Genomic DNA, 14,282 nt, shown 5'->3' on the forward strand with positions numbered 1-14,282 from the left:
CAGGAGAGAGCGACCATCTCAAATGTCATCCAACCGCTGCTTGGCCACAAATTGCATCGACACTCCCAATCAACTTCATTAGACATACCTGATCAACTTTTCAGTGACAAAAATATCTAACAAACAGACACGGGAACAGGCAGAGACACGAGCAGCAACTATCCCAGGTCCCGGGACCCAATCGAAGCTAAGCAAGGCTACCCCAACTATCTGACAACAAGGTGACAAAAATATCTAAAATCAGCCAGTCCCATAGCAGCCACTCAATACATTTAGACATGTACAAACAGTCAATTACACCACCATCAGAATGGTGAAGAAATGCAATTTAAGTGACTTTGAATGTGGCATGGTCAAACTATTTCAATTATCTACTGTATTTTGATGCACTGTCTAAAGCTACGTCAGAGTGTGGCAGTTTTCTGCTCGAAAATGCCTCGTTGATGTCAGAGGTCAGAAGACACTAACTGATATAAAGGCAATAGTAATTTAAATATCCACTTAGGGCTGGGCGATATGGACCAAAAGTCATATCTCGATATTTTCTAGCTAAATGGCGATACTCGATATATATCTCGATATTTTTTCTGTGCCTTAATTGGGGTTTCCCCCAAAGCATTATAGCATAGCATCTCTGTTAGCATCTCTGTTAGCTTCATTTTTTTCTGAGGCAAACCCTTAAAAAAACAGTCAGTTTTAATACAAAGCCTCGTGCCAAATGTCACACAGGTACCTTTGTTAACAGAGGTCTGCACAATATCAAAATGTATAAAACAAATGAAATAAAATTAAACTGCCTGCATATATAGAATAAAAATGCTTCTTGAATAAAATAAAACAAATATCCCTTTCCTACATAACAATTAAATTAAAATACACTGTGCAATTAATACAATGTGTAACAGGCAGACTTTTCCACTGAGGTTGACAGTTGTGCAAATAACAAAACATTTGTGCAAATCTCAAATAAAACATTCAAGTCAATTTGTCACAAAATAAGCTATATCAAAATCATAAAAAAAAAAAAATGTAAAAAAAAAAAAAAAAAAAAAAAAATTTTTTTTTTTTTTTTTAAATCGATATTGTCTCGTACCATATCGTGTTTGAAAATATATCGATATATATTAAAATCTCGATATATCGCCCAGCCCTATATCCACTCAATACAACCAAAATATGAATAAGATATTTTTTTATTTTGGATACAGGCCATCGGATAAAGCCCACACCTGCCCCACAGCGACTGGTTTGGCATGTTGAGTACCAGTGGAAATGGCTGTGAATGAAAGAGCTGCAAGACCCGTTTAACAAGAGCGAATTTTTGACTTTTTTTTCCCCCCTTCTCATTCTTCATATATTTATTATGTAAAGCTTCTTGAATTGCCTTCCTGCTGAAATGTGCTATACAAATAAACTTATATATGCATCTTCCTTGTATCAACAGCTCAGACTGGCTGAAGTGGTGTCATGGTGTGTGAGATATTGTATTGGTACATTTTAGGATTCAAAATTCCTACAAGAGCATCTTTTCTTACCACAGTGTTCCTGTCTTCAAACAGCTACCCCCAGCAGGAATAATACACCATGTCACAGAGCTCAAATCATTACAAACTGATTTTTTGAAAATCAAAACAAGGTCACTGAACTCTTAAGAGCATCTTTGTGATGTGATGAAACAAGAGATTGATGTTATGGCTGTGCAGCCAACAAATCTCCAGCAATTGTGTGATGCAATCCTGTTAACATGGATCATGATCTCTAAAGAATGTTTCCTGCACTTTGTTGAAACTTTGCCAATGAGACTTTCTAAAAGCAAAAAGGTGTCCATGCCAATACTGGCAAGGTAGAGCAGCTGAGGAAACCATGAAAAGGAGAAGAAATGAATCAAATTCAATCAATCTCAACAATTCTTTAATCATCCATATTCTTGAAGCTTAGACATCTGAGCTTCACAAGAACCATTTTTAAATTAAAAACAGTTGTACTGTGTATGAATCTATACCCTTACTACAAGCCCATGTCAAACACAGTACGATACTAATATAGATCTCATCAACTAAACTAAACATCCTTACTTTATGACATATTAATTACCTTGTTTTTTTTGCCATCCGTTAATCTTTCGGCAAAACATTCAGGGGATGGAAATTAAATGGAATTAACTTTACCATGTCTATTTTAGCTCTAATAATACTTGTAGATATTTGGGAAATTTAGGGTTTTTGTTTTTACTTCTAAAGACAAAGAAAAAAAAAAGAAAAAAGATGGATCCCACAGATACCTGGGTCAGGATGTACAACAGACAGTAAATAAGGAGTATTGTATTATTTTATCAGCATGCTCCCTGAACCATCCATGAGATGCAGCATGTGAGCCAGCAGTAGTGTCACTAAAGATAAAAAAAAAAAAAAAAATGCTTTGTTCTAAAGAATCAGCTGCCTTGTTTATTTTCGTCACACATTTCACAGATTTAGCAGCAGCCTCAAGTCGTTAGAAAACCGCTTTTAACTTTCCTGGATTTTTTTAGCACTACATTGAGCAACTAAAGAAATGCACAGCCATTAAGACAAACAGTTAAGCATAGACCAGTTATCAAATTAAAAACTTTTACCTTCCACATTTAATGAGCAGATCAGGCCTTTCATGATCAGAATGCATAAAAGCTGCTTTTGATGTCAGGTGGCTGGGATACGTGGGTTACTGTTAAACAACAGAAACAACTACATTTCAACAGACAACGCAAGTGTGGACAAGTGGGAGACCACAAATGATAAGAGCCTCTGACTGCCAGCAAGGCATGACAATCTCATGTAGTTATGAAACATCCTTTCTGATAATACAATACACAAACACGGTCACAGTGACACACAGTCTCACACGCAGCCATCTAGGAAATGAAGATAGTCCTCATTCGAGGATAATGGTCCATCACAAACCATGATGGTTTCCTCTAGAAGAGTAAATGGCAGTAAATGGGATGTTGATTGAATCATAACATTGTCATGTATGCCAGATGGCAAAAAAGCCTAGCACCTCTCCATGAAACCAAAGAAACAAACAGCATCTGATATGCCCTGTTTCCAAAACAAACTTGGAGCATATGGGAGGGATCCAAACATTAAAGTTTGTTTTTTTTTAATCTTCAAAGCTAATGGCGTAGCAGCGCTTGTCAGAAAACATTAGTGACGCTGCGTGTTACCAGTTTGGTTACTTCGGAGCATTAAGCATATTTGAGTCATTTATGTGCGCTGTGTGCTCTGATGTACTGCAAAGGGCAAAAAGAGTGCAACAAAATGTCAACATTCGCCCTAAAAGACAAATGTTTATGCAAATCACATCAACCATTCTCAACATGCCATGGATATAATTTTTTTCCATCACTTAAAAAAAACGCTTGAACTACCATGACTGTCACAACTTTGCATGTCAATCTTTTTAGTGCCCACCTGAGGCCTGTTTCTACTCATTAAAAAAAGAAAATCTGTTTTTACTCACTTAATAATGTCTCAATGCTGTGAGAAAGTGTTGGATGAAGTGGTTAAAACTTTCCACGTCATGCTTGAGATCAGCCTCAGTGTCTACAACATTAACACTTCTGTGTTCACCCATGACAATTCCTCACAATGAGACAGCAGAAAACTAATCCTGTTACCGTACTTGGTAGATGCACTACACCCCAACCTTCACATGCTGACTGGATTTGTGCACGCCAGCTGCTTTTAGATGAATGTTTCCCTGCTCCTGCACCATGCAGATCTGCTGCTTACACCCCGTGTGTGAGAGCAAATGACGCTTCACACCAGCAGACATGCTAATGTTTTGAAAAATGTCCCCATGAGCCAGCAACCCAGGTGTCGCTCCAGCCATCCGGCCATTCATTCAGGCAGTCAGCCTCACATCCTCCCATTTATAGTGTCATCCCACCATGAATCAACCCAACCATTTCATCAGCCTGCCAATGCCAGTTGACAAGCAGCTTCCCTTCCCAAAATAAAAGCCTTGCAGCATCTCGAAGGTGATTAAACAAACCCAGATGTTATGCGTTTTATTCCCATTCCAGAAAAGTCATCTTTAATTCTATGGATGACCGAACAGCTGATTCACCCCTGCCAGCAAATAATAAACGATGTTAATAGTGGTCAAAATTCATACATGCGTCACATCCGGTTTTAACTTTGAAGTGTTTGCCCAAAGATGTTTTCCCTGCTTCAGTCTCTGAGCAGATCACGAGGTCTTTCACAATCAGTGTCATAATCCTTAACATACTGCCAGAGCAAACACAGAAATCAAACAGCCATTAAGCAAATGGATAATATACTGCATCAACTACAACAAATAGTTTTTTTTTTTTAAACGGATGTGGCTATGAACGGATTTCCTCTTCGGTCAATATCTTCATTCTCTGAGTAAAAAATAAAAAAAGATTTAAAAAAAACTGGGCTAACCAGCACAGGTCCACGGATCAGTCTCTATCCTTCTCAACTATCCTTCTCAATGGGTGCGTAGCCCTCATCTTTCAAGTATGTCACTGGGTGTTAAAAATATATAATAATCCACTGTGTTTTACTCACTAAGCATGTGGGCATACAGACCCGTGACAATGGCTGTTACGTGCATCATCAACCCTGTGTGACAAAACTCGAAAGGTAACCAAACTTTAGGAGCAGGAAGCAACACAAATCACTGCAGCACCTGTCCGCTCACACGTAGAGGCATTTAAATCTCACACTGCACTTTATCTACTGTACACACACTAAACACAACACACATCCTTACTTCTAAATGCAACATGACATTAAATAAAGCCAACTCTGAGTTACTGGTATGTGACATTATGTCCAGAGACATTATTCTCGCCAACTCCTGCCAGCCCCTTCCTGACCCGTCGCCATGACGCATCAACTCTTGCTGTGTTTAAAACTGTACTGATTCGTACTGATCCATACTCTTCTCATGATAAATAACCACATGCTTTCTCCACACTAGCAACAGAAGTGCTCGGACGACTGTCGCTTATTTTTCTGATCTGGCAACCATGGATGCACCCATAGGTGCTGCAGTGGGAGGGGGCCATGAGAACAAAGCTCCCTGTTCTTGTGAAGTAGGTACTAGCCTTAACACTCAGATGATGTGTACACCTTCTATCTAAGAAAAATATCAAAACTACAACAGTCATGCATCGTCATCTGTAACCGTTGGCTCTGTTTCATCTCCGTCCCTGTTCCACTTTAGTTCACTGACGCAGGCTGCTGATTCTTTTTTGTGTGAGCTCAAGATTTCTAGACGTTTACTCAAGCAGAAGATCACTGTCAGGTCGCTCGAGATTTTTGGTGTATTACACATCTGTCTGACCCTCTGACCAGAGTATTTTGCAATTAATATACAAATATGACAAATTCTGGTGCTTCAAACTCAACCACACACTAATATTCATGGAACATAATTCAAACTCTTTTTAAAGATGTTTTAACCACATTATGCAACAACTGCGATGGGCCTAAGCACCACAGTAACCCTCAACACCATGAAGCCAGTCTAAAAAGTGAATGGATGTGTAGTAACATAAATGTGCTTCAGTCTGACTTTAAGACCTACTTTAGTGTTAAAACCTACATTTTATTTTATTCATCTACTGTGAAAGCCTTAGTTTACCAGAATGAAGGACGAGGCCATCCAAGCGTTAAAACAACACTAGGTTTGGGGGGTGCTGAGTGAGTATGGAGTCCGGGGCCCTCTACTAAGGGCTGTCCGGTCTCTGTATGATCGAAGCAGGAGTCTGGTTCGCATTGCCGGCAGTAAGTCAGACTTGTTCCCAGTGCATGTTGGACTCCGGCAGGGCTGCCCTTTGTCACCGGTCCTGTTCATAATTTTTATGGACAGGATTTCTAGGCGCAGCCAGGGGCCGGAGGGGATCCGGTTTGGGGACCTCAGGATTTCATCTCTGCTTTTTGCAGATGATGTTGTCCTGTTGGCTTCATCGGACCGGGAGCTTCAGCATGTGCTGGGGCGGTTTGCGGCCGAGTGTGACGCGGCAGGGATGAGAATCAGCACCTCCAAGACCGAGGCCATGGTTCTCCATCGGGAAAGGGTGGCATGCCTTCTCCGGGTGGGTGGAGAAGTCCTGCCTCAGGTGGAGGAGTTCAAGTATCTCGGGATCTTGTTCACGAGTGAGGGAACAATGGAGCGTGAGATTGACAGACGGATCGGTGCAGCGTCCGCAGTTATGCGGTCGATGTACCGGACCGTCGTGGTGAAGAGGGAGCTGAGTCGAAAGGCGAAGCTCTCGATTTACCGGTCAATCTACGCCCCTACCCTCACCTATGGTCATGAACTTTGGGTACTGACCAAAAGGACAAGATTGCGGATACAAGCGGCCGAGATGAGTTTCCTCCGCAGGGTGGCTGGACGCTCCCTTAGAGATAGGGTGAGGAGTTCGGTCACCCGGGAGGAGCTCGGAGTCGAGCCGCTGTTCCATCACATTGAGAGGAGTCAGCTGAGGTGGCTTGGGCATCTGTACCGGATCCTCCTGGACGCCTCCCTAGGGAGGTGTTGCAGGCATGTCCCACCGGGAGGAGACCACAGGGAAGACCCAGGACACGCTGGAGAGACTATGTCTCTCGGCTGGCCAGGGAACGCCTCGGACTCCCCTTGGAGGAGCTGGAGGAAGTGTCTGGGGTGAAGGAAGACTGGGCATCTCTGCTGAGGCTGCTGCCCCCGCGACCCGGGGGACGGATAAAGCGGAAGAAGAAGATGAGTGAGTGAGATGAGTAGGTTTGAAAACTCCGGAGTCATCAAGAAAAGACACAGTCAGCCCTCAACAAGGGTGCAGCTTCAGGTACACCGTGACTCACTCAAGTCAGTCAAAAGGTTGGGCGCTGTCTGTATTTTTCAGGTGAGCTTGAAAAGTTTTTGTCATACAAAATGGCATGTGTGACAAGTCTAGCGCCAGTGAAAATAATGGCAGACAGAACAGATGGAGGAACACAACCATTTTGTCTCGAGTGATGCATCAACTCTTGATCCTTTCCAGGAAACTGCGTCTCATGAATGGCGCAGCTTGTAGGAGAAGACAGTCAGGTCGTTCTCAGGGTACATTGAAGGGAAAATGATTATTTCTTGTCTAAGCGTTTCTAGTATTGCATCTACACCTTCTGAGATCCATCTTTAAACCAAAAATAAAAACGTTTTTTTAAAAAGGGATGCCCAATGGTTTTGATATTGACTGGCACTGACCAAATAACCCAAACTAAAAAAACAATTTGGCAACCTTTTCATCAACTATGACAGCACACAAGATGTAGCAGTTATTGAGAATAAAAAGTGGGCACTCCACTGGTTCTATTGAAACATAAAGAGCAATTTGTGTCACAAGTATTATTTGAATCTATTGGACAGACTGATCATCAGTAAAAAAAAAAAGTAATTAGGAGGAAAATCATGAAATCATTGGCTCTATTTAATGCGTCACATTCTCTAGTAAAGGATGGAAATTTCTCGTCACCAGAGCCTAAAATACACAATGCCAAGCAGGAAATGCTTCTCTGAATTGGTTCCAAGAATGTTTGATCTTTTCTCATGCCAAACGCACTCTGCTGAAAAACAGTCTTAAAAGAAGCAATGAGTAAGATTGTAGGTTAAAGCAGTGGTCCCCAACCCCCGGGCCGCGGCCCGGTACCGGGCCGTGGGTCATTTGGTACCGGGCCGCACAGAAGGAAAAAATAATTTCTGTAGCATCCCCGACTAATGATGGTGGACTCTCAAACTGATGGTTCACAATGTTTTTATTCCTTGGATGTACAGTAAATACACTGCAAACACACCTTAAGAGGTATAAATGAATAAAATAGAGTTAGTATTTCTACATTCATATAAGCTTCATTTAACTTAAATACAGACCGACACAGCTGCTCGCTCGGTCAGTAATAAAGCTACCATTAACCACAATACATGAGTAACCATGGCAACCAAACTCAAGCTGGACATAAATAAGGTATAACATTTGTAAAGAAAACAAACCTTGTGCCCCTTATCAGCCAGGTGCTTTTTGTGTCAGTTAGGCTCCACTTTAGCATTACTGACACTCGTTTAGTCTTGCAGACACACTTTCTACTGCCGTTAAACTTTAAACGTTAAAGTCCGAAGCGCCGGATGTTTACAAGGTCTTGGCGAGACGCCTTCAAAATAAAAGCACTAAATATCGGTCTCCTTAATATATAACAAATAAAATAGAAGCCTGGCGTTAATGAGAAAATAAACATAAAAACACATTTATAGAAATACTCATATTAAAAGGTCATTTACAATTTCCATAATACCACAGTTTTTAATGCCCATCTTGTAATTTTATTTATTTTTTATCAGCTACACCTGACATTAAACCAGTCCGCGGTACAGAAAAGGTTGGGTACCACTGAGTCAAAGTATCCAAAAATAACCTAGGAAAAACTAAACTGACTAAATTCTGAAACAAAGCAAAGAAAAATTTAGACTAAACTTACAAAACTGGTCAATGCATCTTTATAGAGAAGCTACCATCTGATTTATGTCCCTCAAACTTATGAAACTGAGCCATCTTTACGTACTAAACTGAAAATTACACTTACTATAGAAAAGAGAGGGGATGCTACAATAAGACTTGGAAACTGACGTCCGTGGAGATATACAATTACATTTTCAGAACTTATGTAAACCTAAGAAAAAAATTTTTTCCCCCATGTATAGAAAGAGGTCTTCAGTTTGAAAGCTGAGAGTGGGATCATGCAGATCTGAGGAAAAAAAAAACCTAAAACTTAAACCTAACCGGCAGGAAAACAGCCAAATGTTGTTGCCTCAATAGTTTCACATTGAGACTCCAAAAGGAGTATTAAAGAATGAGAAAAATGTAGAGTATGGCGGGAATAAGACGGCACTATTACGTAGAGCACAAATCCAGACAGGAAAGACATGATTAAGAGTAGAGATCTGAGACTCCCAGAACAGCTCACAAGCTGCGCTATTGCTAAATGACTTGGTCTGTGTGCACGGTGCTTGTTCAGCTTGTATAAACACAGCAAGGATAGCCGGTCCAACATCTGCAGTCGTATGGCAGTTATGACGCAACAGCAGACAGTAATCTCTTCGCTAAGACAATCCACAAAGAGACGTGACCCTACTTGTTCCTGTGAGAAAAAAAAAACCTAAGTGTGTCAATACACACAGTCTTAGCATATAAGGAGCTGAGAACCCTCTAAAAAAAACCTCCCAATATTTCCAACATAAAACATTTGATCACGTCCCTCACTCCTGACTCTTCTTCCCTCTTCACGCGCCCCTCAGCACCCAGCACAAAAGAGTTCGTCCTTACTCTCCACTGTCTAACCACCCCACCCTTCCGTCTTTCCTTCCATCAATTCCTCTTTACGTTCCCTTTGGATTAGCAGGAAACGTTGAGTCAACTTTGAAGAGAGGGAGGATGACCCTCGGTTCAATGTGTGCAGCCGTGATAAGAGCCAATAAAAAAAACACCACTTCTAAGCTTCAATGCTGTACGTTTCCCCAGGAGCAGTGATGAGATTCCCTACTAAGTTGCAAAATGTAAACCAACAAGCAATGAAACTCTGCTTCCTGGGACCCATCCATGTATCTTTCACAAAAAGAAGGAATGTTCAGGGAGCGATCCGATCCTAATGCCTTCCCTTCTTAAATGTGTACGGGATAAAAAAAAAACATCAACGTGGCCAAGTAAACTGAAAGTTCAGCATGCTGTTTAACGTCATTGTAAGTACTCATAAGTGGCCCTATTCATGGCTCTTCCTGCTCAGCGGCAGTGAAATATTTGAATCAGCTGGTAAACAGAGTAATTTAAGGCTTGCAGTGGTTGTTTACACACAAACATTTAAGCTGAGCCTACTTCCTCTGTAACATTTTATAGACAGGAAGTTGCAATAGCAGATACGGATATGGCAAACTAGGGCTGGGCGATATGGACTTTTATTAATATCTCGATATTTTTAGGCCTTGTCACGATACACGATATATATCTCGATATTTTGCCTTAGCCTTGAATTAACACTTTGATGCTACAATCACACCAGTATGATGATTCTATATGTCTACATTAAAACATTGTTCATACTGCATTAATATATGCTCATTTTAAACTTTCAAATAAGTCAAATTTACCAAAACTGTATTTATTAAACAGTTACTAAGCAGTGAGTGGCATAAACATAAAAAGTGTAATTTCAAAACAGAAAGTGCATGTTGCATCTGACTCGCCATCTGAAGAACATCTGCTAAGAACATGTTCTGGTCCTTTTTTTACCTGGTTTTACCAGGATGACGTGGTTTTACCAGGTTTTACCAGGTTTTACCTGGTTGAGCTGCTCTGAGCAGGAGGGCCTTTAGAGCACCTTTATATTAAGACTAATTGTAGCTGTAGGGACTGCAATGTTTAATCCTCTCCTCCTTTAATTTGCATCACTTTCACTTACTTTTAAAAATACGACATCATATAGTCTTGTTTGACTTTGTTTCGATGATAGTGATTGATTTCATGTGGCCACATTTAAGCAACACTAGGTGACGTTTCTCAGCTCTGGAAGAGAAAAGCCTGAATTATGGCTCCGCGTTAAATCCACGCAGAACCTACGGCGTAGCATACGGCGTAGGGTACGCGGTGACGCGCACTTACGCCGTAGGCTCTGCGTTGGTGTAATGCGGAACCATAAATCAGCGTAAAGGCTCGGCTGCGCGTGTCGCACTGAGCGGCTCCTCGGCTCTCCGGAGAGCCGTGCGCGTCGTGCGAGGAGAAAACATTCCTCCCGTCTTTACTGAACCAGTTAGCTTTGAAAAGAGTCCGTCGCGCGTAGCAACCGCGCAGATGAACTCACGGCGCAAACAGGCCGAGTTTAGAAAAGTTTAAAGCGGAGTGGAAGTGACCGGCGGTCCCGGACAGCAGCGCCGACACCAGCAGCTGGTCGGGGGCCAATGATAATGCACACACGACAGCACGTGACTGACGTGTGTAACAGGGTGCGCTTGTTTTATGTCTCAGAGAAGCAGAAACGAGACGAGAGAGTGAGAAAAGCCTGTAATTTAACGCCCGCGGCTAAAAGCAAATGTATATTCGAATATTCATGATAGAGTCATTTCTTACATCGCACAGAGTAGAAGCCGAGATACATCGCCTATACTCGATATATTGCCCAGCCCTATGGCAAACCATATTCAACAGTATAAAAGAATAAGTGTGAATTATTTTTTTTTACCTTTATAAAAGCAGAGTAGACTTCAAACAGAAATGTTATCACAGAATGTAACAACTTGCATTTAAAAACAGCAGTGAAGTACTCAACTTTGTATGAACGAGGACATTCATTTTTTTTGGAGCAGGATACGCCTCAGATCTCAGATCGTCTGTTCACAAGTTCAACCTACCAGACAGGAAGGCTCAGTCTGCATCTTCAGGTTTAAAATATATGCATGTTACACAGAGAGACTGGTTCAGTGAATGGAAAATTAATTTATATATGCAAATATAAATATATATGTGATGCCTCTCACACCCACTGCAAAGGTATTTAAGAACACATTCCTCCTAGAGCTCTCTAGTTTTAGAGGATGACATTTCCCTTTCAGCCTTGGTTGTCAGCGGTGTGCCGCCTTTACTGCCGTTTGTGCTGAAGACAACCCCACTCTGATTGTGACCAGCTTGTTAGAGGGGGGGGGTATGTCCCATGTTCTGGCAGTATTTTCAATATAAAGCCGTCTCTTCAATATAAAAGCAGCTTTAAAATAATTAAATCATCTGATAGATTCATCTATAAGGTTCCACACAAACAATCACTGGAAGAGCCAGCATAATTGGACATTAAACATTTCTCTATCATGTCTTATGAATGTCATGATTACTTGGATTGTCCAGGTTTGTTTTTTTTTTTTTCTCCCTGACAGAGAAGAACACCTGACTTTTCATCTCCAAATCTGAACTGACAAGGTATCCCAGTGTGGACCATAATTCCACTTGACAACCAGCCCCTTGGCGAACACATCACAACGACACCAGAGATGGAAATCAGAGGAGAAAAAATAAAAAATAATGATATATATTTTGCTGTGTGTTGTTGGGCATAGTGATAATGGCCAAACGTGTTGTGGAGGTGTGCAGCATGCAAGTCTGGGCAGGAGTCGCCTTCATAATTTCAGACTGTGTCATGAGACCAAATAGACAACCGGCCTGAAACAAGACAATGGGTCGATCTGTTTGATTTACCACCAGCCAGTGTTGGACAAGAGCACTTGCATGAACATACTGCAAAGTGAGCAGGCAAATGCTCTGGATTGTTAAGTCTTCACGTGATACGAATGAAAGTGATTACATTGATGCAATTCAATTAACATATAACTGCGTCTGTGTGTGTGTGTGTGAGTGTCTGTGTGTGTGTGTGCAGGGGCGAAAATCCCGGGGGGGACAGGGTGGACAAGTCCCCCCCATTAGTAAAGCTGTCCCCCCCTAGAATAATTTGAGACAGAATTAATAATTTTGGAACAATGCAGTAGTATTTAGTAGTGATGCACCAAAATGAAAATTTGTGGCCGAAACCGAAAATAATAATAAACAGTAAAATCTCATTACACTTAAAACAAGAGTCATCACCAGATAAATAACTTGTTATTTGACAATTTTCACCTGTTTCAAGTAAATTTTCACTTGAAATAAGTATAAAAATCTGCCAGTGCGACAAGATTTATCTTATAAGCAAAACAATCTTGTTCCACTGGCAGATTTTTCTACTTATTTTAAGTGAAAATCTACTTGAAACAGGTGAAAATTGTTGTTTTTTTCCAGTGATGAGTCTTGTTTTAAGTGTAATGAGATTTTTTTTAACTAAAAATGAGACATTTTAACTAGAAATAAGACAAATATTCTTGTTAAGATTTTGGGTTTTTGCAGTGTATTATGTCAGATGTGCTGTATTATTGCCACCTTCCACCTAATACCATTGTTTTGTATTACTCTGAGAAAGGTCTTCTGCCTGTTTGCGAGATAGAGTTGAAAATGTCAAAATGCTGTATTAAAGGAAGGCTAAAACTTTTATTCCTTGTCCCCCCCTGGATTTATTCTCTAAAATTTTACTGTTTGTTGTCCCCCCCAACTATGAAACGGGATTTTCGCCCCTGTGTGTGTGAGTGTGAGTGTGTGTGTGTGTGTGTGTGTGGGGGTGTGTTAAGCAAGGGAGACTGAGGGCTTTGCAGAGCATTGAATACATAACACCACATGATTGATACAGTACAAAGCATACCGTTTTGTTGTGTTATATTTTTCCTTCAGAGAAATTGATTAGTTAATCTGTCTAACCAGCGGGCCGCTGTGACCTGCGCTGTTAACTTGTGGCCGTGCGGCGTCACGTACGTGACAGAGATCAGTCCCTGACAGAGAGCTCTGTGACCAGCAGCACCAAGTTCATCTGAAAGCATTTCTTGTACTTCATTTCACCTCGAGCCACATGTCGAAAAACGGCAAAGCCCACAGCGTTAGCTGCCAAGGTCGTCTGTCAGGCACCAAACCCCCCTCCACCCACCAGCCCACCAACCAACCCAGCCGCGCAAAGTAGAGAGGAAACAAAGATGCTAAAGGCTGATTTATGGTTCCGCGTTACACCTACGCAGAGCCTACGCAGAACCTACGCCGTACAGTACGCGGCGACGCGCACTCTACGCGGACCCTACGCCGTAGGCTCTGCGTCGGTGTAACGCGGAACCATAATTGAGGCTTAAGAAGCGGACGGAGAACTTACCTCCTCCACGGTGAGGGGCATGCATATCCTGTACTCCTTCATCAACATCTTCTCCCTCGGCCGAGCCCGCGTTCACGATGTGTCAGGCTCAGAAAGAGCTCCCTCGGTGTGTGTAATGTCTGGAGACGTCAGGAGTCTGCGGGAGGAAAACACGCGGACTGCTTTCATCGGAACCAGCGGACCATCCCTCCAATCTGAGTGCGGGAACAGCAATGAGCTCCGACGGGTCTTGGTTGTCCCTCCTCCTCCTCCTCTCCTCCCCCCATCCCTCTCTCCTCCTCCTCTGCCCCGCGAAACAGTCGAGCTGGACGTTCACCGCGCATGCGCAGAGTGGATGTTGTGAAATTAGGACTTTTAAAATAAAAGGCAGATCGCCATCTGTCATGCGTTGCAAACATAGTTTTTGCGTGGTTAGACGTAGTCCATTTCAAAATCTTTCTTTTATTCTTACTTTTTTATGAAAGGCACTGGCTCTTTTGTTCCCCTAAACTGTTGCTCTGATGA

At 41.8% G+C, this 14,282-nt stretch overlaps 1 protein-coding gene across 1 annotated transcript in view; it reads right to left on the minus strand.

The window, feature by feature from the left end:
- Positions 1-14,011, minus strand: part of LOC133444402 (cytoplasmic phosphatidylinositol transfer protein 1-like) — a 79,529-nt gene extending 65,518 nt beyond the window's left edge. Inside the window, exon 1 of the mRNA XM_061722168.1 lies at positions 13,779-14,011. Within this exon, the coding sequence (XP_061578152.1) occupies positions 13,779-13,826 (48 nt within the window). The 5' untranslated portion in view covers positions 13,827-14,011. The remainder of the gene's footprint in view (positions 1-13,778) is intronic.
- Between the last annotated feature and the right edge of the window lie 271 nt (positions 14,012-14,282).

This window comes from Cololabis saira, chromosome 1 (assembly GCF_033807715.1).
Source record: "Cololabis saira isolate AMF1-May2022 chromosome 1, fColSai1.1, whole genome shotgun sequence".
Taxonomy (NCBI): Eukaryota; Metazoa; Chordata; class Actinopteri; order Beloniformes; family Belonidae; genus Cololabis; species Cololabis saira.